The 27,444-nt window shown below is 34.7% G+C and overlaps 1 protein-coding gene across 1 annotated transcript in view; it reads left to right on the forward strand.

The window, feature by feature from the left end:
* Positions 1-26,500, forward strand: part of SGCZ (sarcoglycan zeta) — a 187,394-nt gene extending 160,894 nt beyond the window's left edge. Inside the window, exons 6-7 of the mRNA XM_085058881.1 lie at positions 10,581-10,704; positions 22,444-26,500. Coding sequence (XP_084915007.1) covers positions 10,581-10,704; positions 22,444-22,659 — 340 coding nt within the window. The 3' untranslated portion in view covers positions 22,660-26,500. The remainder of the gene's footprint in view (positions 1-10,580; positions 10,705-22,443) is intronic.
* Positions 26,501-27,444: the final 944 nt, after the last annotated feature.

The raw sequence follows: 27,444 nt of genomic DNA on the forward strand, positions 1-27,444 counted from the left end.
CCTGGGATTTAAGCTTAATCTATTGTGGGCAAATAGATTGGGAGACAGAGAAAGTCAGATTCACATTAGCTACAGACATCTAAACCTTCCCTCAGACACTCTTAGTTCTATAGCCAGATTTTGAGGTCTTCATACAGAGAACCTTCTATATTATTTACTATTAAAAATGTGTTGTGTAAAAATAAATTTTAGTTGCATTCTAATATAATTCATTCCTATGTGTCCAGCCACTTTGGTCACATCTTTCTCCTTTCTTGCATTTTCAAATAATAGCTACGAAGGTTTTACTTTCAGACAGTGTTGTTATACAATCATTTGTGAAAGCTTTTGTGTAAAATCCCAAAAACTAATCAAAGATGACTTTCATTAGTTGGGATAAGTAGCATAAAAGAACCATGCGTTAGAATCAGGAAAATGAATTATATCTTAATAATTTAATCTTCCTGTTTCTCTTGCTGCTACTACTACAGGAATACAGTTAGGAAAACTGAACTGCCAATATATTCCCTCAATACTGTTTTTAGGCCAATAGTGCATTAAAACATGGTGAACTAATAGGTAATATCCATGCACAAAATAGGTAGAGAGTAGTTAAATGCAGATAACTTTTCCCTCAATAGCCTCCTTAATAGGAGGATGAATTAATTTGTTGTTCTCCAGAGATAACTGCAAGATCAAATCTAATTTTTTTTCTCTTCTATGTCATGCCTTGCACACTTCTGACTTTCAGTTAATCCTGCAAGCTAATGCTGGGCATAATGAGATGAAAATTGATCAAGTGGCAAGGAACCACACAAGATAGTTTGATCCTACTTTACCTGCAATAAGAATTACAAATAAACATATCTTACACAGGAGGTCTGGTTCACTCAGAATTGTCTGATGTTTGTAAGACACCTTTTGTGATATTTAAGGGGTGGTTTACTAATATATCAAAATATGTATTCTGTAAAAGCCTGGAGCCAGAGAATACATCAGAAATGTTGACCTTAACTTGTTAGTCATCTGAGCAGGTTGAGAGTGACAAAATCGTTGTGACTCTGTTCATCTATTTTTAGCCAGAAATCAAATAATAAACAAAACCTCATTAAAAGGTAGAAGATGCAGCAGAGTAAAAAAATCCCATCTTCCATTCTATGCTGTTTAAATTATGTCAGATTCTAGTTACTTTCAGTGTCCTTTTTTAATAAAGTGGAAATAATTGCAATTTTTGTTTTCATAATTTCTGTTGGTTATTTCATTGTTTGGGCATGTGTATTGACAGAAACTTGTTTGCTTAGTCTTATCACTAGCTGTTGAAAATCAGATTTTTTCAACATACATATTTGTACAAAAATAAGCATGGGTAGAGTAAAATTTTTTAAATTTCAAAAATTTTAGCTTCCCTTTTTAAATATACATGTACTTATATATATGTATTTATATATATAAATTTAAAAGACATTGAAGTAAAGAGAGAAGAAAGCCAGTAATAAAAGGTTGTAATTGCAATGCAGATAGGACAGAGTAGAAACAAAAGGTAACTGGGTATGGCTCTTAAACTGAAAGAATAATTTGCCTTAATGTTCAGTGATGATGATTATATTTGACATTGGAAACAAAAAAGGTTTTAGTAGGAAACAAGATTTGAAGGATAAAAATACTGCTATCAGAAGAGATGGAAAAATCCATTGGGCTTCATATGGTTAATTTAGGATACTGAAGCTTCCTTTCCTCCAGGCTAAACTACCCGAGCTCCCTCACACTATAGACCCTTCCCCAGTTCCATTGCCCTTCTCTGGACTCGCTCCAGCTCCTCAATGTCCTTCTTGTAGTGAGGGGCCCAGAACTGGACACAGGATTTGAGCTGCAGCCTCATACAGATGACAATCCCTTTCCTAGTCCTGCTGGCCACACTGTTGCTGGTCCAGGCCAGGATGCCATTGGCCTTCTTGGCCATCTGAGCACAGCTGGCTCATGTTCGGCTGCTGTCACCAGCACCCCCAGTCCTTTTCTGTTGGGCTTATGATTATGTTTGCTTTATGATTATACCATGTCATGGCTTCAGGAAGCCACAGTTGGGCTCCAAGCACAGCTCTCTCAGGCTACACAGGGTTATGAGAGTAAATTATTACCCTATCAATCTCATCTGAAAACCTATATAAAGCTTGTAGCAATGGAAAACATTTGCACAGTGCTGAGTTAACAAAAGGCATGGAAACTTTACCCTGCAATTAGTGTGAAGGCAGCCAAGGATTTTTGTTTCCATGAATGTATTCGTTTGAAAACAAACCAGTGGGAGATCACAAGTCAGGATTATAATTTAATAGGAAAATTAAAAATAGGTGCAATAATACAAGGAAAAAGCATTGACAAAGTCAGATACAACCTGACACACTATTAGGGTGGTGGTAGCAGTCCAAATGAAGTAGTTCAGTTGAAGCAGTGATTCTGTGGAAGGTCTGGTCTCCACCTGAAGGTCCAGTGGTAGTTCTTGTCCTTTGGGAATCCAGTAGACAGGGCTGACTTGTGCAGTTCCAAGGCCAGGTTATATCCAGGTGGGAATGCTTGGCTCCTCCCTCCTGGGCGGAGCATCTCACAATAGGATGAGAAAATTCCATGAGTCATGTGGTGGCTTCTTGGTAGCCCATTGTCTGTTATCAGGGGTGAGTCATAGCAGGAGATAACAGCTAATGGCCCACAGTTTATGGTAATAGAATACTTAAATGCATCTATGTTGTAACCTAGGACAATGAAGCTCACTCAGGTCTAACAGCAGGCATAACCAGCACTCAGAGCACCAGAGGGAAATATTAAAGGTTTCAGTAGGTGCCCTCCTGCGTGCCGTCAGCTCCTGCAAAGCTTGTTTCAACTGTGGTTGCTTCCAGATCCAAGCTGCTGCTTAATAAATTCTAATTTCACATTGGTCCTGCCAAGGATTAGGTACAGCAGCACACCATTTGTTCATGTCTTGCATTTTCACAGACAGTGCAGGTAGAAGTGTTTCACTGTCTTTTTAAATGGAATGCACCATATCTGCATATTCCATCTTGCTGTAGTTTTTCTGCTGAAATGTGATTTGATATACTACTTATTGTCCACAAAAATTATGCTATACCTCACTAAGTAATGCTGCTGTAACATATATATTATTTTCATGTCTTTCTTTTGATTCTAAGTGAATAGACTTACTAATGCATTACTAAAAAGGGCTACTTATATATATTTTTTTTTCCACTTGAGCAATATTAGTTTCTTTAATCTTTTCATATACTAAATTTCTCCACAGAGATTTTTTCTTCACTCCAGCTGTTCCTTTTCCCTTTCCGGGAGTATCTCCATTTTTAGTGGCACTATTTATCCACTTTCACAAGAAAACAAAGCTTCTTAATTTTGCTTTGTGTCTGTCTATTCTCTCCTCTCATTAGTTTGTCTCTCCTCTCTGTTAGTTTGTGAAACAGGGAGTTTCATACAAATTTAATAAAAAGGTGAAAGATCTTTAGGTTTCTCTGTGTTTTCTGAAAGCCAGTACCCATCTAGATACAGTAAGTGAAAATCAGCTCACAGTACTAGCGTTTACTGCTGTCACTTTACCCATTTGTATACAAATGGCTTCAGAGTACCCTCAGCTTCCATCTTGCTTCATGGTCAGGTGAAGGTCGCAGCATGTGGAGTACATGGAGTTTGTAGCAGTGTTGTGTCTGTGAGTGCAGAAATATGGTTTGGGTTCTTGTCCTAGCACCATGTGAGAGCCAGACAAAGGATCTGGAGCCCATAAGATGGGATATAAGAAAAAGGACACTCAGAAGTTACAGGGAGTATGTGAGTTTATAAAACTCTTACTTCTGCAGTCCACCAAACAGCTCCTATTTCTTATATATACAATTGCACAGAGAACTCCAAAGATAGCCTTTAGTCACAGAGAAGAATGAATAATTTTACGTCTTATAATGCAGTTCACATTTTATCATTTTCTGTATCTCAAGATGGAATTCACTGCCAAAAGAATTAAAAAGCTATTTGACTTCTTCACAATCTACCACTCAATTTTGTATTGTAGATATTAAAATTATCTCTCTAGTTTGTTTGGACATGGTCGTTGCCCTAAAAAAGTTACTGAAAGTAAATTCACCAAACCTTTTCTGATTTTTTTTTTATAATTGACTGATTTTTTTATCTTCTTCTTGGAATGTTTAGATACAATCCAAATATAGGCTATTGGAAAGTATATTCCAAGATCTCTGCTATGATTAATCTGCAGAGTTTGAAGTAGACCTGTCAAAGGACTTTCAGCCAAATAATTTTCCATGAGATGCAGTTTTCTCAATATGTGGATCAAGCCAACTCACATTTTGGCTCAGCTAAAATATATCTGTTTTTATCAGCTTAAGACCCCCTAGAAAAACAATATAGAAAATAACATTAGACAATTACAGGTGGTCTGGACTGTTACTTCCTAATCACAGGAAGCTAATGGTTTTCAAAACTGAGACTCCTCATACTCCCCCAAGCACTTTGTTTCAGATCTGACTCTTGACAAGCACTTGAGCATTTTCTGTGGGCATGTTGCTTCAATCTCTTTCTGACAAGACAGATTTCTATTTCAAGGAAATATATTCTGAAAGACAGCTCAGGTAATGGAGCTATTTCTGGAAAGAAGATAAACTTCATGTAAGGATGTTTAGCAGAATGGCAGGGCATGTGTAGAAGGGGATTCAAGTCAGAATGAAAGTAAGGAAGATAATAGAAAGGGAAACATTTGGGGTAGAATGGGGTAGCTCTAAGCTGTCAGGACGATTGCAAATCCTTTTCCCATAGCTTTCCTTAAACAACTATTTTGGATCATTTATATCCAGAACATTTTCTAACAGCCTGGAAGTTTAGGCCTTCAAGCATGTTTTGGTATTTCTCTAAGAAATAAAAGCTTCTAAACTTTACATTTCTACTAATTTTCTTGATTTTCAAAGGTTTGAGTTTTAGTTGACTTATGGCTGCATGTTTTTTTACGACCTGAGATGCCACTTATGTTTTTGATTTGTTTTCTTCTTAACAGTACTTCTGGTTTTGATAGCTTCCTTCTCTTAAGCTATTCTGACTATGCCTTCACCCATGCTGAGAAACAATCTTGCATTAAGTTCTCTTTAACCTTCCTCATACGTATCACCTGCTTATTTAGTCAAGCTCTTGCATTGAATATTTGCTTTCTCCAGCCTTTTTCACTTTTCCTTGATACTTCTCCACTCTTTCTATACCTTTAATAACACCTCTGAAAATGCTTCAATGACCTTTAATTCCTTACTTTTATATTCTCAGAAGATATTCTTTCTTTCCCTATGTGGGAAGTTGTTTTTCTGATTTATCATTTATGCCAAATAACATTAAAATATTCAGTTGTTTCAAGTGTTGCTATGACAATGCAGACCTATCAAATTTAAACCAGTGGCATGTACACGGCAATTAGAACTCATCTTTGAGCCCAGTGAAATGATTTCTAGGTTAGTGAGAATTTTAGGAGTTATAATAAGGGCATGCTGACACATGCCAAAGTCAGTGACATGCAGAGCATGGACATAACATGAAATGCTGTACTGAATGCCATTCTACTATTCTGATTTAAGTCATGAAAGTTTCTTCTTTGTTTATTATCCATGAATTGCAAAATTGGAAATTGCAAAAAAAAAAAAAAGTTAATATTTACTGGTTCAGGCCAATACTAATTTCATAAAACACTTATTTAACTTCTGTTATTTAAGAGTTGTGTGTGTTGTCACAAAACTGACACATAAATCAAGCCCAAGGTTAGGTTTTCACATAAATAAAAGTAAGTTTCACATGAACATATGAGAATTTTGCTTCTTAACAAAGAAAAGATGATGATCAGTAGACAATATTAAGAATGTTGAGGCCTCCAAATTCACCCCTGCTTTTCAATAATAAAAATAAGAAAAATCATCCTGAAAATATAGGCTTTTTGTTAAAAGCATCAGAATACAAAAAGCTTCAGAAAATATAGTTATTCTCGCAATGCTTCAATATGCATCTTGAAGAGGTGCATATTTTGATACATGTAAATGTATCAAAATATTTTTAGTCACTTTTATATATATATGATAAAATGTGCATGTATAACCTTGTAAATAGTATAAGTAATGATTGGCATGAGTGAGTAATAATTTTATTTTCTTCTCATTCCCACTGTGATGTCAAATGTAGCTATTCAAGAATCCACTGTTTGATAGTTACAATATCTTAACAAAAAGCTTCAAGATTTTTTGTCACCATGATCATAAAAGTGGTTGGCTATTCTTAATGTTGCAACCAGACTTCCAAGAAATTGACTGAATGGGAAGCCTGATTTTCTCTGTCACCATCAGTGTTCATTGGACTTCTTTAAGGACCCTTGCTCTCACTGGAGGATTCTTGAAACCAGTTTCTTTGAGCACCATGACAGCCAGCTGTTCTTTTCATAGTAACAGAAATTGAAAAAATATATATTTCAAATTGTGTGAGGTTTCTGGAAAACAATATTTTCAAAATTATTTTGGAAAAATTCTAAATTCTAATATGGAACAAAATCACTTCACTCTTGAGAGAGGAAGATCCTACATCCTCTGAGGTCCTGGGGTTGAGGATACTTGTTTACAATAAAAAAGTAGGAAGAGGAATAGAGAGAAGTTTGGCACATCTATTTGCCGTCCTTCTCCTCTTTGTGTGTCTTACTCACCCACAGTTTCAGTCTGGCACAACTCTTGACCTGCAGGTAGAAAGATCAATGTCACATTTATTTTAATCTATACAAATCTACAAAAGGCTTACCAAGTAAATGTGTAGGCTTTCCATTAGTTTTATATTTGCAATTTTTTTTTTCCTAGCAGGGTTCTCATGCTCACTGAAAAAAAGCACAACAATATGTGTTGGTAAGACTATCATGTATCAAAGCGAAATACTGGGATGTGCTGAAGTATTCCTTGACCCCCAAATATTAAGATGTCAGTAAAGGGGAAATAAGTACCTGTTTTACACATGAAATCTCTATCTGATATATTTTTAATCCACTGTTTTGAATACAAATTCTAAATTGGTAGATGTTTATATCAGTTGTTTTACTAAGCAGCATGGGTTGGATATAGGGCTTAAATAGACATGAAGCAAATAGTTTATTCGCTTCTGCACAAGGGAATCTTCTATTTCCTTCTATTTTAAGACATATTTTCTGCAAGGCAACAGAAAAAAATTAACATAGATAAATTGTATCCCATGTGAGTATGAGGGATATGGAAGAGGTAAATGTAAAATATTGCTTAAAACCCAAAAGGAAACCTTTTATTTTGGTTCATATTTTAAATTATTTTTTCTCTGTTGCAATCTAGGTCAGCCTGTAAACAGAAAATACCAAATGAAGAAAAAATGTTTCTGCATTTCTGATGAGAAATAATTTAATACCTTCAAAGGAACATAGTCAAGATATTTTAAAAGTTTTCCTTTTTTAGCAATGATTCTTTCATTATTTCGGCTCAAATTCATATGGCTTTGATCTTATGATATTTGTCTTTTTTCACAAATTAATCACTGATAATTAAAAAGAAAAAGCCCTTCTCTACTATGAATAGATCATCTGGCTTCATGACATATAGCAAATTTACCAATTATTTTATTTAAAAGCTCTTTTTAAAAGTGTTTTTGTCTTTCCTACAGTTTTGTGGTTTCTGTCTAATAATAGCAGTAGTTACCTTCTCCATCAGAGCAGTTTGTTGTTAGGGAAAGAAAGATTAATTCTATGAACAGGATTCACACATAGATGTAAATGCCACTGTGACAGGCCATCAGTAAATCTGAAAGGAAAGCAAATTCTCCATATGTTATTGTAATAACACACTTTTCCTTGGAGGGATGAGCATTACAATGTGGAGTGTTACAATGGGTTTACAGCAGAGATTAAAGGTTTCAGAAACATGGCAAAGAAAAAATACTACAAAGAAGCTGCATATCAAACCTAGTTTATTTCAAAACATTAAGAAAATAATCTGTGTGTACAGACTTTTGCATTTGCAGTAGCATTCTGTGGTCACTTTTCAGATGCAGATCAGCCAAACATATAACAATAAGAAAAGTAAATCAGAACTGTAAAACAGATTTAGGCATTCAGTTTTACTAATAGATGGGTGGTGTTTTAAAATCTGCCCTGATGATCATCAGTCTTTCCTTGACATTTCAACCATGTTATTTGATTTTGGAAGACTGCTAAAACACTCTAATGTCTGAAAAAAAATTTCTTCTCCATGACTTGGAGAAGACTGATATTATCGGCTTTTCAAGTTGAGAAATTAATTGCACAAATATCTTCATTTTAGACAAATTTAAAGTTATCTATGCTAATGTACTTTGTTAAAAACTGATGAAACCAGACTATGCAACTCTAAGTTATACATTGTCAAAAGTTTATTCTCCAAAGAAAACCAAGTTCCTTGAAGGATGTTCCTAAATAGATTTTAATTGTCCACCTGCTGAAAAGTTTTAGTTAGGTCTGAGACATTTTGATGTTATGAAGCCAGAAATATTTGTGACTTTACTAGGATACATGAATTCAATGCAATAAATGTAGGTAAGAAGATTTTTGTCTTTATGATTATGAAATGGGAGCTGAAACCACTGAGAAATGTTAATATTCCTGGAAAGTACGTTATAAATCACAAATATATGCTGCTGAAAGATATGGAATGGAAGAATACAATCACTTAAAATTTATACCATTCAGTTTCCTTTTAAGATCAAGGTAAAACCTCATTAAGGCAATGGAGTACTTTTAGAAACCTAATTTCTAAACTTTAATATTTATATAATTTATAAAACATTTTGGAAGTTCTCTTTCTGCTGTCCTGTAGCCATCAGAAGTTCACAAACCACCGCCTGGAAAACACTTCCTTATGTCATTAAATAATTCATGATATTTAGATTCCTCCCCGGTACAAAGAAGTGCAGAACCTTCTATCAATTTCTCTCTACAGAGCATCAAAAAAAAAAAGAAAATAAAGGGGAGAAAATGGCCTAGCACTAGCAGAGATATATATTTTTCTATTGTAACTATCTATATGTATCCCATGTATGGTTCTGTTTTGTTTTGTTTTTAAATATACAAATTTCTACATTCTACTGTCTACAAATAGTGTTTTCCTCTATCTGGACACTTGCTTTTAACAGCTTCATCTTATGTTGCTGAGTAAATGCCTTCTTTTTTTTTTCATTTCTTCCTTTCTCTTTTGGGTGTCAGTGACATGCAAAAAACAGAAAAGTTTCACAGACACCATGTCAGTGACTTTCTTTGCATGCAAATGTGGTACTTTGGTTTTAAAATGATAATCCAATACTATTCTGTGTACTTAAAAATGCAATAGTTGAAATATTTCTAAATTCTCTTGTTCCATTGCTTGACAGATTTCATCTGTCTTTTCTGCACCAAATTCTTTTTCAATCTACTCTCTCCTTTGTACAACTAGTTCATCATTATATTTTTGGACATATATGACTGTAACACTTAAAATTTTTTTAAGAGGGAGATACAGTGTTTTCTTCCAGCTACTCAGTCTAGACACTTTTATCATTAATATATTCCATCTTACAAGAAGTCTTTGTTCAGGCCAAGTGGAAGTGTGTCCTGCCATTATATTACTAAGTTATAAATAGATAAAAAATGTTGTCTCCCTTCCTTTTAGTGCTATGCAATAAGTCTACAACTGAACACAATCAGAATCTGAATTATTGTTTCCTAGTTCAACACAGTTTTCATTCTGTCATTTTCCCTATTCAGCATGTGAGCATGTTTTCTACAAAATCTTTGCATTAGTACTTCCTTTTCAAGAGAAATCTCTACAATACTATGAGAAAGCACAGATGAGAAAGTATCCCAATTCTGCATCAGGACTGATGGAGGATCTTGAGTATAGGGATGAGAGAAGTGGAAAACCGACAGTAGAACAAGAATTGCTTTGAGTGAAGATACCAAGATGCAGTGATGTTTGTCTTTACTATAACAGGGTTATGCAAGCATAGTGAGTATTTGGGAGAACAGAAAAACCATACAACCCCACCCCCAAATAATGGCAACAAAACAGATTTTCTTTCCTTCTCTTCATACATGAAGCTGCTAAACATACCCAAAATATGAATGAGTCTATCAAGGCAAAGTCATTCTAACCAGTTTCACAACATTATTTAAAACATTTAAAGGCTTTGTTTTCTCTTTATTTAGTTGAACATTTGTCATCAGTCACTAAGAAGACTTTAGTATTAAACTCTCATTACAGAAGCATTAACAGACACATATAGATTCTTAAGTAACTATATTTCAGTTCAGTTGGATGCATTGTTAGTGCCAGGAAACATCACTAAGCAGATAAGTATGTATCAGTATTTTCTTAAACGCCTAATTTTTTATTTCTCTGTGTCATAAAAGGCAGTCACAGAATCACACTTATAATCCAGCTTTCCTTTGGTACCTTTCAAAGTATGCTAATATCTACATGCATCATGGGTTTTGAGGGTGGGAAGTTTTTGGTGGTTTGATTCAGTGCATTTTTTCCTCAGTGATTATTTTTGACTTTCAGACTTGAATCTCCTACTAGATCTTTGGTGATGGAAGCACCCAGGGGAGTGCAAGTCAATGCAGCTGCAGGAGACTTAAAGGCTACCTGTAGGAAAGAACTGCACTTACAGTCTACAGAAGGGGAGGTAAGTTCAGCAAGCAGAGAAATGTTCTACAGCTCTGCCCATGGTAACACAAACAATGTGAGGAAGGGTTATTCAGCAGCGAGGTAAACATCACAGGAAGTGTTCTGCATTTGCTTTTGTTAAAGTAATTTTGGTTTAGCTTGTTCAACTATTCATAATTTTTTCCTTTTTTACAAATATTTGAATCCATAAATTTCATTCACACTGAAAAGAAACTTAGTTAAATTAGTACAGATCAGAATTACTTTTAAATTAAGTCAAGGGAAAAGCTTCCATGGAACAGAGTCAGCTAAGTGATACTGGTAAAATAATTAATTTGAATTAATCTGACAAAATAAGACAGAGAAGTTTGGATTAATTTGGATTAATGCATCATTAAACCATGATTAAGAGGTTTAACAATTTTGCTTTACCTGTGGTTTATCTCCTTAAACTTTTACTGTCTCTGTAGGAGAGACAGAGTTCTCTATGGTGTGTTCACTGTCCTGTTACAATACTATCTTGCTTCAGAGCTCAGTGATCAGTGATTGACATTAAAAGATTTTGTTATAGAGTCTTCTAATGTAAACCTCTGTGAACTCATGAAAATGTTTCAGAATTGGGTCACTTGTTAGGATGGCAATTTATGTATTGCAGAAATGCATGAAATATTACTGGTAAGGGAGTCTAATCTTCAGACAGTAAAATGATAAAACATTTAACAAAAAAAAAAAGGCTTGTGGAAGGCTATCAAGAGCTCTCAGATTTTGGATAGGAGCTTTGGAGAAATTGATAGATTTTCAAATTGTTCTCAAAGGGACTTGCTACACTGCAGCATTTTTGGAAATCCATAATGCAAATATCTCATAGTAAATGGAGCTCTTTAGAAATTTTTTGCCTTTTGTATTTTGTATTTTGTATTTTCTACCAAATGTTTCCAGGTATTTTACATACTATCCAAAATAAGATAAACCAAAAAAAAACAGCACTCACATCTGTGACAGAGGATGCCCTGCAATGCACACTCTGCATTTCAATGGAGACAGGAACATTTTGGTCAATATACTTCATCAAAAGCCTATTTTTATAATATTTTTCTATTGATGCAAGTATCTGTCCAGCACAATTAAAACATTGTGTTTTCCTAATCCATAGTCTCAAATATTTATACAACACATGCCCCACCTTATTTCTGATTTTCTCCAAAAGTCGGCTCTTCCTCTGGTCTCTTATCCTTACTTACGACCTCTGTTACTATTTCCTAACATTGCTGAGATAGAAGTAAAAAATCTAATCTTCTTTTGATAGTAGATATTGTCCTCCCTCACCATTGTCCTTTCTGTGGGTATTTTTGGATGTAGAGCTTCCTGTAACCTGTCTAAATCCCTACCTGGCCAAATCTAGTATGTCTCTTACGTTTATTAAAATAAATTTTACAAGTAGAACATATTTCTTTGTTCTTTCCCTTCATTATATTACCAGAGGGAAAAAGTAAAACTTAAATTAAATTAAAGTTTAATAAAAAAGAAGCTAACAGAAAGACTGTTACCTTTCATCAGCCTTCCATGATTCTTTAAGCAATGCGTGTATCTATATTCTTTTTGTTTTGTAGCATTCACCTCTGTGGGGCTTCATACAAACATTTTATATGTGGATCCATCAGGTTTCTTTCTCTATGTCAACATTATGATTTCATTGCATTACTCCTCTTTTTTCTAAAGTATTTCCTAAACCTTATTGGAAAGGTAGTTTTGGAAATAATTTCCTATGACCTTAGGTGGACTTTGACAATGGGAACCCAAGAAAAGGTATAATGCCTATATTATGTGTTATTCAGAAATGGAATTCAATTCAGTATTAAATGTTTCACGGGAAAAAAATGCCAGTGCAAAGCTGACTTTTCTGAACTTCTTACTAAAAATCAGTATTTTCTCTCTGTGCTAAGACTTTGCACACCTATGATTTCCTACATTGAGGTTAGATTGATAGTTGTCAGAAAACAAACAATCAAACTTTCCCCAGTCTTTCCCAATGAACTGCTCTCTGAATATACATCTGACAAAGTTCAAAGTCTTGAATACTTGCAATTTCAGAAAGATCTGAAATGAACTGTAGCCTAAATCCACAGAGAAATTCTATCCTGAGGTCTGACCAATGCCTTTCTTGTCCACTCTTACACTGGAGAGGGTTAGAGAAAAATGCAGAAACATTTTGGAAGGCATATGATAGGCTCCACAGCATTAGCTGTTGTGCAAAGTTACTGTGGCCACATTAGGGAATTGCTGGACTAATTACAGCCTGGTGTGAGGAACCAGGGTAAACATTTGATGGATAAAATATCTACACAACAAAATATTGATTGTTTTCCTTGCTTACAGCCCAACAGATAAACCACAGATTAGCAGACAGTATGAAAAAAAATCTTTAAAGGGTTTATCATTATTCATTTCTAAGAAAACACATTCTAAAGTGAGAAAGTATCTGTATTAAAAATAATCCTAATTTTAGCCTAAGAATTGTATGCCTTATCAGTCAGGTTTCTTCCACAAATGTGTAACTGTTGTCGTTGTGAATTGGATCTGTGAACCATTTTTGTAATAAGATAATTTGTACTAGAAAGAAATGCAAGGGCTTTTTTATTATTCTTATGCTGATTAACTAAATTTAATTTTTAATGTTTCTAAGCTTTTCCAAAAACTCATCAAAGACATGAATTAATGTTTTCTTTCTATAGCAAATTTATTGCCCTATTATGACAGAAAATAGCTATGTGGCACCTGGAATCAACCATTTATAGCCATGTTACAGAGCATTATGCATTTACTGACTATGAAATATAGATTTTCCTTTTATTTAAGAATAGCTTCAGAATAGTTTTAAGGACACAAACGTGTTTATGAAATACTTTTCCTCTAGCTTTATTTCTATGCAGTGTAATCTTTAGCCTCCCACATCACAAACTGAATTCCTCTGCAAGCATCCTGAATTCTGCTGTTTGATAATCCTTTTAGCCCTATTACGCATTATAATGTGTGATCCCATACTGAATACGGGGGGCTGTAATTTAGATTCAGATTCTGCTGCCCTTTCTAAAGCTCTTGAGCAGCACCCTTGTGAGTCTCAAGACATCAGCAGAATCCTTTGATTCAATTATAACTTGGCATTTAATTGTGAACTATGTATTATTCTATAAATAAACCATAACCAATGGTTTAAAGCAGCAATCATTTACAAGGACCATGAAATGTGAAGCTCCAGGCATTAGCTGAATCTACTGGTTCACATAAGAAGAAAAAGAACACTTCTTGTCTGGAAATTCAGCACAATGACTGCTAGCTGACTACTGCTTCTTTCACATAAAAGCATAACGCAATACAACAGATCAATTTTGAATTCTGTAGATACTTGATTTTACTAGACATAAAAATGTTAGAATTGAACATGAAGCACATTATTGTATACAGATAGCAAGCTGAAAGAACTATTTGATGATGTCTACTCATTGGCCTAACAACTAATTGTAATGGTTTTGACCATACAGAATCACAGAATGGGTCAGGTTGGAAGGGAACCACAATGGGTCATTTGGTCCCACTTCCCTGCTCAAGCAGGGTCATCCTAGAGCACAGGGCACAGGATTGTGTCCAGATGGTTTCTGAATATCTCCAGTGAGGGAGACTCCACAACCTCTCTGGGCAACCTATTCCAGTGCTGAGTCACCCACAGGGTAAAGAAGCTTCTTCTCATATTCAGGTGGAACTTCCTGTGCATCAGTTTCTGCCCTTTGTCTCTTGTTCTATTGCTTTGCATCACCAAGATGAGACTGGCTCCATCCTCTTGGCACTCTCCCTGCAGATACTGATAGACATTGATTTGTTCCCTTCTCAGTCATCTCCTTTTCAGGATGAGCAGGCCCAGCTCCCTCAGCCTTTCCTTGTGAGTGAGATGCTCCAGTCCCTTAATCACCTCTACGGCCTTCCACTGGACCCACTCCAGGAGCTCCATATCTCTCTTGTCCTGAAGATCCCAGAACGCCACACAGCACTCCAGATGTGCCTCACAAGGGCTGAGCAGAGGGGCAGAATCACCTCCCTCAACCTGCTAGCAATGCTCTTCCTAATGCACCCCAGAATACCACTGGGCTTCTCATCCGCATGGACACATTACTGGCTCATGGAGAGCTTGTTGTCCACCAGGACCCCCAGGTCCTTCTCTGCAGAGCTGCTTCCCAGCAGGCCAGTCCCAAGCCTGTGCTGGTGCAGGGGGTTATTCCTCCCCAGGTACAGGACCCTGCACTTTCCCCCATTGAATTTCCCTTCTGTCCATCTCTCCAGCCTGTCGAGGCCCTTCTGAAGGGCTGCACAGCTCTCTGCGGTATTGGCTGCACCACTCCCTGGAGCAGAAGGCCTAGGTAGGCTGAGCTCTTAGGAATGTTGAGCAGCTGCTGTGTGTCTTTGCAAGGAACTTCTGTGTAAGTAAGGCTCTGCTCTTTCATTGCATCCCATTGACTGTCAAAGATGAAGTAAATAAAAGGAGAAGGATGTACAGAGGCTTCTCATTTTTACAAATATATTCATATTAATCACTCTGTGTATGACCTTTTTCCTATTTACTTCTTTATGCCCTTGTATTTCCCTGTCAAATTACACTCTGGCATAGCATCATTTATAGAGTATATTTTGTTGTTTCTGGCATAATGAGGATGATCCCTCGTTATGGTAAGGCTTACAGCTGTCACATTAAAAATGAGCAATACTCTTTAACAGACAAAGTTTACTCAAAATCAGCATGGCAGACAAGAGGCCAAGTTTATATTTACCATTTTAGCACAGCTCTCTTAATGAAGCACACAGACAATATTATTTTGTAGAGTCTAACAAATGCATATAGTACTAACATTTGATTTATAATCCTATCCAGCTCTAAATCCAGGAGATGCATTTAACACAGAGATTAATAATTAAGGTTTATTAATATTTCATAAAACTGCAGTGGTCTTCACTTGTAAGCTCAAATAACAGTACCATTTTAAAACTTTTGGTGATATTTTTGTGGATGTTTTTATGTTTTGAGATAGAAAATAAAAAAGAAAAAAGACTATTTTAATTAGTTAAATACATTGAAATGGGATTACATTGTTCTACAGGCTGCTTGGCATAACTATGGAGAAATAGCTGATCAAAGACAACAACATTTCATAGATCAGTTCAATTCAACCAAGTTATGTTTGTCTCAGATTTATGCAAAAAAACTCCTTAAATGTTTATATGCATGAACTGAGTTAAATAGACAATAAGCAATGGCAGGCTCTAGAGCTCCAAGATCCACTGTTTATTCACCAAAAATTATCTAATACACATGCTGCATTTTGTTTTCAAAGTGCTTTTTCATGGTATTAAGCAGTTGACTTGTTACTGTTTTCTGTGAAGAAAGAGATTAGTGGAAATGAAGGGAATTTTTTCTGTACTTTTTTTAATTATAGGTTTAAAAAATTCTATTAGGATGTTTTGACAGATACTTAAAATTAAAATGCCATGTTATTTTTAAACAAACATTTCATTTTCAAGCCATTTATTCATGTTTCATTTAATTCATAGGAAAAAAACAGTGTTCTGTACTAGTTTACAATCAAAAATACAAAACTGCAAAAGCAAAGCAATTTAACTGACAACATCCATACTTAAAATATTTTTTCATGGCCAAATTTTCAAGACCCACACCATAAGGTATTTTAATATAAAGGTAAAAGTGACAATGAATAGTTTATTATACAAATTATTTTTGAAATTAATATCACCTTTTAATCTAATTATTATTTGAACTGTAATTAAGTTTTTGTACTCTGTAGACCAAGCACAAATATTCCAAGTACATTTTCTTTCCTGTGTACATAAATCACAAAAAAGTCATATCTGTACAAGATTGAATGAATTTGCAAAGACTGAAAATTATTTCCTTAATAGAAAAAATAAATACACCAGAAAATTTTTGCTTCAATAGGCATATATTGTACTGGAGTTATAACTCAGAAGTTACAAGATATGCTTTTGTGTATTAAATTCACAAAAATTTGTACCTAAAATGAAACCTTACCCTCTTTTGATGAGTCAAAACATAAATTCTTCCATTCAAGAAGGAACTGTACACTTCACTAATGTACAGTGTTATTTTTAACATAGAGATATGCTATTTTTCAAATCCCTTTCAGTTCTCAGTAGTTGTAGTTATAACATAGAGGTGGCAATGGGAGCAATGCTGCCTGGGTGGCTCTGCCCAGGTGTACAAGGTCTAATCTTTAGAAAGAAAACATTCACCACACCTGGCCACCCTTAGGCCTGAAGGTCTCATTTGTATAATGGTCAACTGATCCTGGTACTTTAGGGTATACATTTTCAATATGCATTTTTTATTAGATGTTTTGGTCTTCTCTGAATATTTAGTATATTCAGTTTCATCTCAGTCATCACCTTAATTTCACTGTTTAATTGTTCCCCAGCAGTATTAATCATTATGACCAAAATAGTTCCAGATATTGTGCCACCATATGTCTAAATTTTCCAGTATATATACTATTAAGTTAATATTTTAATTTTTGATTTTGACTTTTTGTTCCTTTTTCTGATAACTATAATTTATATTTAATACAAGACATAGATGAGTGTTAGAACAAATGGTCCATGGAAAGTAAAGTACTTCAATTTATCCTATAGTTCATCTTCACCTTGGGTGTTGAAACACATCAGCATATGAAAATTACATAGTTGAATCTAGAGACCTAATCTATATAATCCTATCCTCTTTGTGGGATGCTTCTGATAGCATATGAAGAAGAGCAAGAAGACTAAGAAAAAGCGTTACATTCCTGTAATTCAGATTAATTGAGTTTTTAAGGGAATCCAAAAGCTTTCTTTAGTGAGACATCACTACAGTCTTCTCTTACTGATTGATTAACACCCACCTATCAGATTTTTTTTTTTTTTTTTTTTTTTTTTGTTTGTTGTTGTTTGGTTGGTTGTGTTTAATTGAAGAGTACATGAATACAGAAAACTCTTCAACGTCTATAAATCCTAACTTTTTCATTTGGTTGTATCAACTTAAACTGTCATCTGCTCTCTTGAGAAGACTTAGTCAAAGACCCATTGGAAAATTTTATACATGACAGGTTCATATCTCTGTATTAATGGACTTGTACGAATATTTGATTTTTTACCTCATGCCTATATCTTTCCCACCGAAAATTTTCTCCTTCAATCTAGTTCTTTGGTTTGTATATAATCTGTATTTTCTGGCTTGCCTTCCTCTCCCTTTCCCTCTCAATTCAGATTAACAATACAGTCTGATGAATGCAGGTGAATGGCATATCTTTGTTAGCAAAACGTGCATGTAAAAAGAGTACATTTTTTCCATTCCTATCACGTGTATTACAGGCTGATTCTTACAGTTTGATAATTTAATTAGTCAGAAATCAGGTCTACTTTTAAGCATTATAGAACTAATGCATTTTTCTCTGTACTAAGATGCACGAGCCAAAGCAGTGATCTGGAATTTCTAAACCTTAAGTATTTAGAGAGAATGATGCTGCTCAGCACTCTACTCTCCATGAAATAACATTTCTCTGAGCAGCTGCTGCCTTTTCCATTTTGCAATCTGTCAGTCAGTCTCTTAAAATGTTTCAGGAATAGATGAAGGCTTTGGTTTTATTCGTGCATATTTATCTGCTGAGGTGTGAGACTCTCAGAAAGACTGTGGCTGGCCTTGATGCATGTGAAGTATTAAGTGGCTTATCTCATACCTCTCCCAGCTAAATAGATTAGAGGAAAGACCATGTACACAGGCACTCCCATTAACTGCTGTCATCTAGCAACAGTGCTCCCTAGGAACATAATACTGTTTAATTTTTTGTCTTGCCACTCCTTCCCATCTCTTTAAACACCTGATAACATCAGGCATAAAACAGTAAGTTGTTTAAGTTCTGCTGCTGTTGGAGGACTTTTCAGCCATGAATTTCAGTTTTTAGCAGATCAAAGGACAGGAAAGGTATATCCTCAAATATGCATTATGTTCCCTGAAATTACTAATATGTTGAACTACTCTGATGGTATATTTGGATTCCTGTTTAAGTAATAGATAGCAATGTTGCATCTCTGAATTTAGTCTTTTATTTTTAACCTTGACAGCACATGTACAGGGTAGATTTTAATACGGGCTTTAAACCATCTTTATTAATCCTCTTCATCTCAGGCTTCACCACAGTGTAGCTATAGGGATCTGATTAAATTTGACTCACCACAGCAGACATCACCCTCTCAAGAAGCCAGTTCAGTTTTTCTCAGGCACCATACCCTAGTATCCACATTGCTCACCAGATGTTCTGGAATGCATGTTGGGACAGGACTCGATAGCTACCACATAGGATTATGATACCAGATAAACCTGGATTGTTGTACATCACAGTGTGAAGTTTGCAAGTACCAGTGGAAAAGGCTGCACAGCTATGCTTATAAAGATCATTTCATTTAATGAGCAAAATAACTGAGCTGCATTGTATTTTAACTCACATCAGAGTAAGGTGCTCAGGATTAAAGTCTTGTAGAAGAGCACTAAGAACATCTGAAATGATGGGTTGCAGAAGTGTACCTGTCCTGATGTAAACAAACACAAAAATTATTGAGCTCATAGCAAATAATATAATAAAGTTCAAGAGATTTAACTCTAGCTGGATCTCTGACACATAGGCCCTCTGATATTTTGAGTTAATTCTTGTTTGAATCAAAATATGTCATTTAGAACACATTTTTTTTTTTACAGATTTCTCATGATCCTTTCCCATGATCACTGCAGCTAAGCGGTTAAAATGGCCAGTTACACAATCTGCCAAAAGTATAAAGAGCTTATCTTGTATTTTGTTGGATTGCTTTACATGTATGTCTTCTACATTGAAGCACTTTTTATTATTCCATATGTATTATCCTAATGTCTCTGGTTTCCTTATTTTTTTAAATAAAATAATAAAAATAGTCATTTTCTTATATTTTTTTGGTATTCCCAGAATATCACGGTATGCTGGTATTTTGTTTGTTTGTTTTTGATAGTTTGTTTTCTTCACAGGGGCTGGTATGGGGCTGTATTTTTGATTTGTGCTGAACAGAAGATTGATAATACAGAGATGTTTTTGTTATTGTTGGGCAGGGCTTACACAGAGCCAAGTCATTTTCTTTTCATACTGCCACGCTGGGGAGGAGACTGGGGGTGCATGGGAAGCTGGGAGGTTACACAGTCAGGACAGGTGACCTCAGCTGACCAAAGGGACATTCCATACTGTATGACATCAGGCTCAGTATATAAGGCTGTGGGGGGAAGAAGGAATAAGGCTTTTAGAGTGATGGTGTTTGTCTCCCCAAGTAACCATTACATGTGATGGAGCCCTGCTCTCCTGGAGATGGCTGAACACCTGCCTGCGCATGGGAAGAAGTGAATTAATTCCTTGGTTTGTTTTGCTTGTGCATGAAGCTTTTGCTTTCCCTGTTAAACTGTCTTTATCTCAACCCATGAGTTTTCCAGCTTCTACCCTCCTGATCCTCTCACTGATCTTGCTGGTGGGGGAGTGAGTGGCTGTGTGGTACATGGCTGCTGGCTGGGGCTAAACCATGACATACAGCTTATTGAAAATCAGTATTAAAAGTCCAAAAGGCCATTCAGACTTTTTTTTTTTAAGGTCTATTTGTTAAAAGTTATCAAGAGCTGCTAATTAAAAGTATATGACATTACTGGCTCCTGTTTAATATCCTGTTGAGTTACTGTCGAAATTGAAAGTATTTTATCACAGTCATGTTCTGACATCAATTTTTGATCTTTCTCCAAGTACAGAGTTATGCTGAGCACTATTTAGTATAAAAGATACGCTTATACTTACATAGACTTTGCACTGTTAAATGCTACTGGATTTTTATGAGATGCTATTGATAACTCTACTGTTACTCCTTTAATAATGGACCTGTTGCAATTTGTTTTTTACCATTTTGATATGAGAAGTGAAAGAGTACCTTTAATTAATTATCACTCCATTCATTATTATGTTCTTTGTTTCCTTCCTAGTTTCTAGTTTGTTAAAACTATTTCCCCCATCTGTTATTTTGTTTTCTTATTATGTTTGCCATAGTTACTTTCACATTTACTCCTAGCTGAGCTGAGTGTTTTTACAAGTGTAATCTTTTTTTTCTTTCAGTTGTAATTCTAGCAGAACATTATTAAATTGTTTCCAACACCATCCACATTTCTTGCATCAAAACTATTTCTGCAGGGGTTATGACTCCTAATTATTTCAGGTCTGTAATACTGGACTTTCCAAGCACTATTGTGTGTATTGGTGTCTAAATACCTCATTCCTTTGTTATATAAGTTACAGAACAGAGATAATAATTTGCTGCATTTTAGTTTTTAGTTTTGGGATCACTTCCTCTATCAGTCAAAATGTAAATTAAAGCAGGCATTGTGATATGCAGATGTCACCTGAGATTCTCCATTTCTGTCCCTTTAACTGAGTATTTCCTCCCATGAAAGTATAATTACTGTGGGAGCTGGAGAGCTCACAGTGATGGGGAGTTGCTGTCATATGCCACTAATTTTATCATAAAATAATAATTGTCTCCTGTAGAAAAAAAAAGCAATACTTTCCATATCTGTCCAGGTTCTTTGCATGTACTGTGAACATTGTGGTATAATGCTATCAAGGTGGCTTTGTTAATTTTAGATATCCTATAAAAAAACACTAGCAAGTATTTAAGGAACTCACCTTTTCCAAAGCTTCATACAGTTACTTCCACAGTTTAAAGCCACTTTAATTTGTTACCTGTATTCTAGAAGTTCTTAGTCTGCTCCTGAGATAATGACTGATCTTACTTTGACTCTTTTTTGGCTCTTTCCACAAATAAAAAATAAATTCTGAGCAGCTGGACACTTGTCTGTTTGTGCCAGTGGAAGATATGCAGTTTTCTGCAAATGCAAGTGTAAATATTGCAGAACTCAACAGAGATTCATGAATGTTGCTGGTATCTAGAGTTTCATACCGTAACATGAAAAAACCCACAATATTTTTTAATCATATTCAATGTTCAAAAACAAATGGGAGTATCTTTATGACCTTCTTAATAAGACTTTAACCTGAAATCTTTCCTTCTCTTAATTTAGGTCAAAGAAGCTCTTTATTTTTTGCATATGACTTTGTAACCTTATTTAATTATTCTCTGGATGAAGCTATTGTTACGTCCCTACAATTTAGCACAGTTCAGCACATATTTTCAGCTGCTTACAGGAACACACTGGGGAATGTGCTTTAATATCACTTCACACTTATTAAAATACAAATTCTCCCAGAGCAAGTATATGCGGCCTCTATGAATGAATAAATTTTAATCATAAAATGTACAAGTGAAAATTCAACCTGTTCAAGATTATTGTCAAAATATTTTTATATAATAATATTTGTACCTGAATAAGCATGTTGGCGAAGTAATTGCACATACTGTAATAATGACTATTAATGCAGAAACGACTACACAGATGAAAAGCAATAAATGTTCACAGCTTTTTTATTTCTAAAAAGCATAATTTCTAATATAACCTTATAATACTTCTAATAAAATATTTCTAAAGTTTTAAATGTAGTTCTAAAAAAAATCATGACTGCTTCAAAATGCTTCTTTACAATCTGTCTCAATGCTGAAAGAAATTTATGTACTTTTTTTTTCCTCCCTCTTTTAGATATTTTTGAATGCAGATACAATCCGCCTGGGAAACCTACCAATGGGTTCCTTTTCATCATCCTCCTCCTTCTCCTCCTCCTCCTCACCCAGCTCTTCTGCTCCTCGCCAGACTATCTATGAGCTCTGCGCCTGTCCCAATGGTAAACTTTACCTGTCCCCAGCAGGAGCAGGCTCCACATGTCAATCCAGTAGCAACATCTGCTTGTGGAGCTAGAATGACTCCCTTTTATCCTCACACCAGAATAGCCTTTTGTTACTATCCCTCTGCTTCACAGTTCAGTTCGGTTTCCCTTGTGACAAGTTCGACGCTTCAAACGGCCTGCAGAGCAACTTCTTCCACTGTAAGCAGGAATACAGCGCTGCCTTCTCTTGTGGTTTGTGCTGCCACTCAACACAGAGATGGGAGTGAGATATCCCGAAATCAATGTATTCTTCATCAGGAAACCTAGAACATAAAATCACCTTTTTTTCCAAAAGGGACAATAACACAGGTGCCTTTGCTACTTGAAGTGAAGCACATAGTTTTAGATTTTTGCAGGACCTGGATATGAACTGCACATAAATCTATATCGAGAGAGAGAGAGTACATGAATTTGCCCAGAATTTGATGGTGAGATGAATTGGTTCCCCCCGTATGATAAATAACTTTACAGTCTGAAAGCACAATTTTCCATTCATTTTTTTGGATGTAAACTTTTATCCCTGAATTTTAAAATTTTAAAGCATTGTGTGATGCTTGCTTTACTAAAAAAATTCAGTAAATGGTTTTTAATACAAAAAGAGACAGAATTCCTCCCTGAGTTTGTTTTCTTTAAAAATGTGTTGTTACTATTTGTCTACTAAGTCTAGGGTTTTGTACACTAGGTAAATTTTGGAAGTGCTCAGCAATATTACTTTCAAAGTTAAAAAAAATATGCTCTTGTTTGTCAGATCTGAATGAACTTATATAATATTTTTGTGGCCACTGCATGTGAAGTGATTGCTTTAAGTAGAACATACAGTTTCTGAAAAGAGGAACAGGGTGAAGAAGGAAATTCTGATTATACGTTTGTTGATTGGTGTATTGCTCTTCACAAGGCTCTTTTAATTGGCAAATACAAAACCAAGAAAAAAATCTTCAAAGGTACATCTTGTCCATTTTCTGACTATGTCTAACTGCTGCCATTTGAACATAGTACAAACATTGGTACTAATGTAAGGTGTGATGCGGAGAAGCAGTGCACTAACAACTTGTATGACATTCACATTTATTATTCTCTTTTGTTTACCGTCTGCTGCTGAGGTTTCAAAGTAATAATAGTATATATAAAACCACATATTACATGACATTCAGTATTAAAAAGTACGTCGATATTACATTGACTTTACCAGGTCTGTGTCTAAATTATGCAGCCACATTTGCACTCAGATCTCACTACTTTTTTGACAAGTTTCATGTGGGATTTCTTTCTTGTATCATTGTTTGTACTTATTTGGCTTGGTTGATAATTGAAATGTTATAAAAAATGCTTTGGTATGCTGCTGGTAAATTTGTCACAGCATTGATTAACAAGAGTATCTTAAAACTTGCAGAACCCAGGAAAGTAAAACAATATAAAAATCTTTCCTATTGTGGAAGATAGCTTGAATATGTGAGGTAAGTGTGCTTTCTAATTCTATTCTTTAAATTACATCACCGAGCTTGTGTTTTTAGAGGCTTCTGAATGTAATAATGAAATGAGAGCTTTTGCAAGGTAATTCTAAAGTCAGGAGAGATGGTGCAAGGTGGATATCTCTACACATTTATTTTTTTAGAGAAAAAAATGTGCAAATGAGCAAACTAGTACGGTGCTTGCCTTTGCGTTTTATTACCACCTAATAAGGTTGATTTTGTTTTAACATCAAGTGAAATTCACTCCTATGCAGAAGACCAGCGCAAGACATGTCAACAGCTTGACTGGTGCTTGCCTTACTGTTGGCCCTCTTCAGAGGGGTGAATTTCACCCCATAGCAAGAACTCTGTATTTGCTGTTTTTAACAGTTAAATGAAGATTTTAAAATTATTATTTTATGTCTCAAAAGAAGGCTGTTAACAGATGACTTCTTGTCTATTTGAGATTTTTCTTCTTTGGAAGACAATATACTAGAAAATATTGCAAGAAAATATATTAGAACATGAGGATTTTTAGTAAGAGGGACAAAAAGAGTTATAGATGACAAAGAAAATTACCATAAAACATTAGAGAGCATAGCCATACAATACACCCTTTAACTGTAGGGATATGGATGTCTTTTTCTTTTGCACACATTCTTATGTATTAGAATGGTAGTGTGACAGTCATGAATAAATAGTATTTCAGGAGGAAAAGTACAAAGATATATATGAGGACACATCTATGTGTATTTGTTGTCTGTGCACATCTACATACACATTTGTTTAAAAGATGAACAAATATAGTGACTAATTCATTTGGTGAATTAAAATCTAGCTTCTTACAAATTGCATACAAGCAGGCTAAGGAGTTTTTCCTCCTCAAATAAACCTTCAGGATTACTTGCAGATACTTTGTAATGAATTTTCCACTGAAAATTCTTGTTTGTTCTTCATCTTCTGAGATTATTTACCTGTTATTAATTTAAAAAAAGGTCTCTGTTCATTGGATTGAAAGACCCAACCTTAATAAATTTTACACCAACTTGATTGTGAATGGGCAGGTAGGAAGAAAAATCTTTTGTTACTAGATTAATTTTAACAGCAAGACTGAAATAATTTGCCACTTTGTATGAAGAAAACTCAGAAGAGATATGTGGATAGTACATTGAACTCCAAAAAACCGAGCCAATAAATTCATGTAGCTCTGCACTGTCAGGATTTTAATTCTTGGAGTCCCATCAATATGATGTAGAGTGTATTTAAGAGCCTCAACAGCATGTGAGATGGAATAAAAAGTTCTCATAGGGTCTTAATAACCTGGTGAATTTCATGATATTGATGTTTTACTTTAAATTCATTGAAAACTGTAAGAAGGGAAGAAATCAGTTCTTATTTTAAAAAGTGTTTCTAGCCCACATGATTTCAGGGAGTAATGAAAAAGTGATTTTAATGCATTTACCGTGCGAAAAATTAAAATGCCATCCTTGTGAAAACAATGAAATCTATGAAAAGACCTTATTGGCTACATGTATTTAATATATATGATAGATTTATCTCCTGTAAAAAATATTTGTGTCATATATTATAGGATACTGTCTCTTTCTTGTTTAAAAAAAAAAGAAAAAGAAGAGAAAAATAAAAACATCAGCCAACTTCTCTGAGCACTGTTAGCTGTATGGTTTTGTATTGCAGTTCATTAATTGGTTAAGTGTTAAGACCAAAGACAGGCACTTCTATTATATCTAACACTATGACACTGCTGTTTCTACTAATTCTGTTGGAATGAAAAGATGAGAAGTTGTAATTACAACATGAAATGTAACATAGTTTAAATTTGTGCAGCATTTTGAGCTGTAGATTTTCACTTTTTTCCAGGGTTTCAATTTTTTGTCAGTGTCTTGCAATTACATGGCTAGTCATGCAAATGGGGGTCTTTTGGTGTTCCTAAGAAATCATGCCAAGACTTTGCTTCTTTGAGGTGGAGTTATACTAGTTTGCTTGAAAAATAGGCTTGACTGGATAAAAGAATTCACTTTCAACCATTTTGGATGCAGAGGGTTATTAAGTCTGGAAGATACAGCCATAAATGTCTAGAAGGATTTAATGAAGGATGTTTAGAATATTTGGTTGCTAATATAATGTATCTTTTGGGGAGGGGTTTAGTTTTATTTGTTCATTTGTTTTGTTTTGCTTTTAGATTCTAAATAATTGCCAAATAAAAATAAAATTAAAAACCCACAAACTTTAGACTATGGAATTGTTATCAGCTGATTCACTGTAATGCACATGAAAGTTGGATCAAAGTCTGAGTGTCATATTGTTTCAATCACTATTCAGTAAAGGTCTGCTTACCATTTTTATTTTGTAACCTTCATGTTAATGGTTTTCTTGTGTATAGAAGTATATATAAAAAGATGGGAACTATTTTCTTACACATACTATGCAATATGTTTGTAGAACTGCAATATTACCAAAATTACAAAAGCTGTGCTTTTGTACTCTCTTGCTTTATGTGAAACAAATCTTTTTTCTATTTAATGGATTGTCTGTCTTAAAATTGTGGATGACATTATTCAAAAGCAGTACATTGAAACTCTAAGATTTTTTCTTTTCTTTTTTTTGTTTTGTTTGTTTGTTTGTTTTATGAAAATAATGGCAAGGTTTTGGAAGTTGGAAATTGCTTTTTCTTGGAAAGCTAGAACTTTTTCACCATGTAATTAACACTGTCAGTTTAAAATGTCTCCCGTACTTCTTTCATTTGATCTTAGCATTTCCATCTGGTGCTACTATATAACATAAATAAATGTAATATATTAAACAGGAAACATCAGAACTAATTTCAAGAATAATCAAGCAGGAAATCTGCTAAGGGTGAGAAGAAGATATAGAATAGCTTATGAGAAACTTAGATTTTCTGTATATTTTTGATAGAACTTTTTGTAAATTTGCATTTCCTTAACTCTGTCTACATTAGCAGCATGGTAATAGCTTTAATTTATTTTTCAGTTGTTTTGTCCTCACACACACACACTACAGTTTTATTTCAAACTTTTTTTTAAGCAACAGGCACTGCATTTAAATAAAAGGTTTTATTATTTAAATAAAGGTTTTATGTTATGAAACCCAAACTTTAAAGAGGTAGAGGTTTTATTTCTGCATCAGCATTAGTAAGGTTAAAATTACAGTGCTGCTATATCATCTATCGTAAAGCATATTACACTGCTCAAGTTCCTTTGTATCTTGCCAGAATAAGCTTAAACTCCATGCTCATGTTTAAACTGCACTTGTTTCCAAGCCACTTGAGAATTACACAGTCACTAAACGGTCTTGTAGTGATGTCATCAATGCAAACAAATGCTCTCTGTG

Source organism: Lichenostomus cassidix, chromosome 4 (assembly GCF_008360975.1).
Source record: "Lichenostomus cassidix isolate B80296 chromosome 4, HeHo_3.0, whole genome shotgun sequence".
Classification (NCBI taxonomy): domain Eukaryota; kingdom Metazoa; phylum Chordata; class Aves; order Passeriformes; family Meliphagidae; genus Lichenostomus; species Lichenostomus cassidix.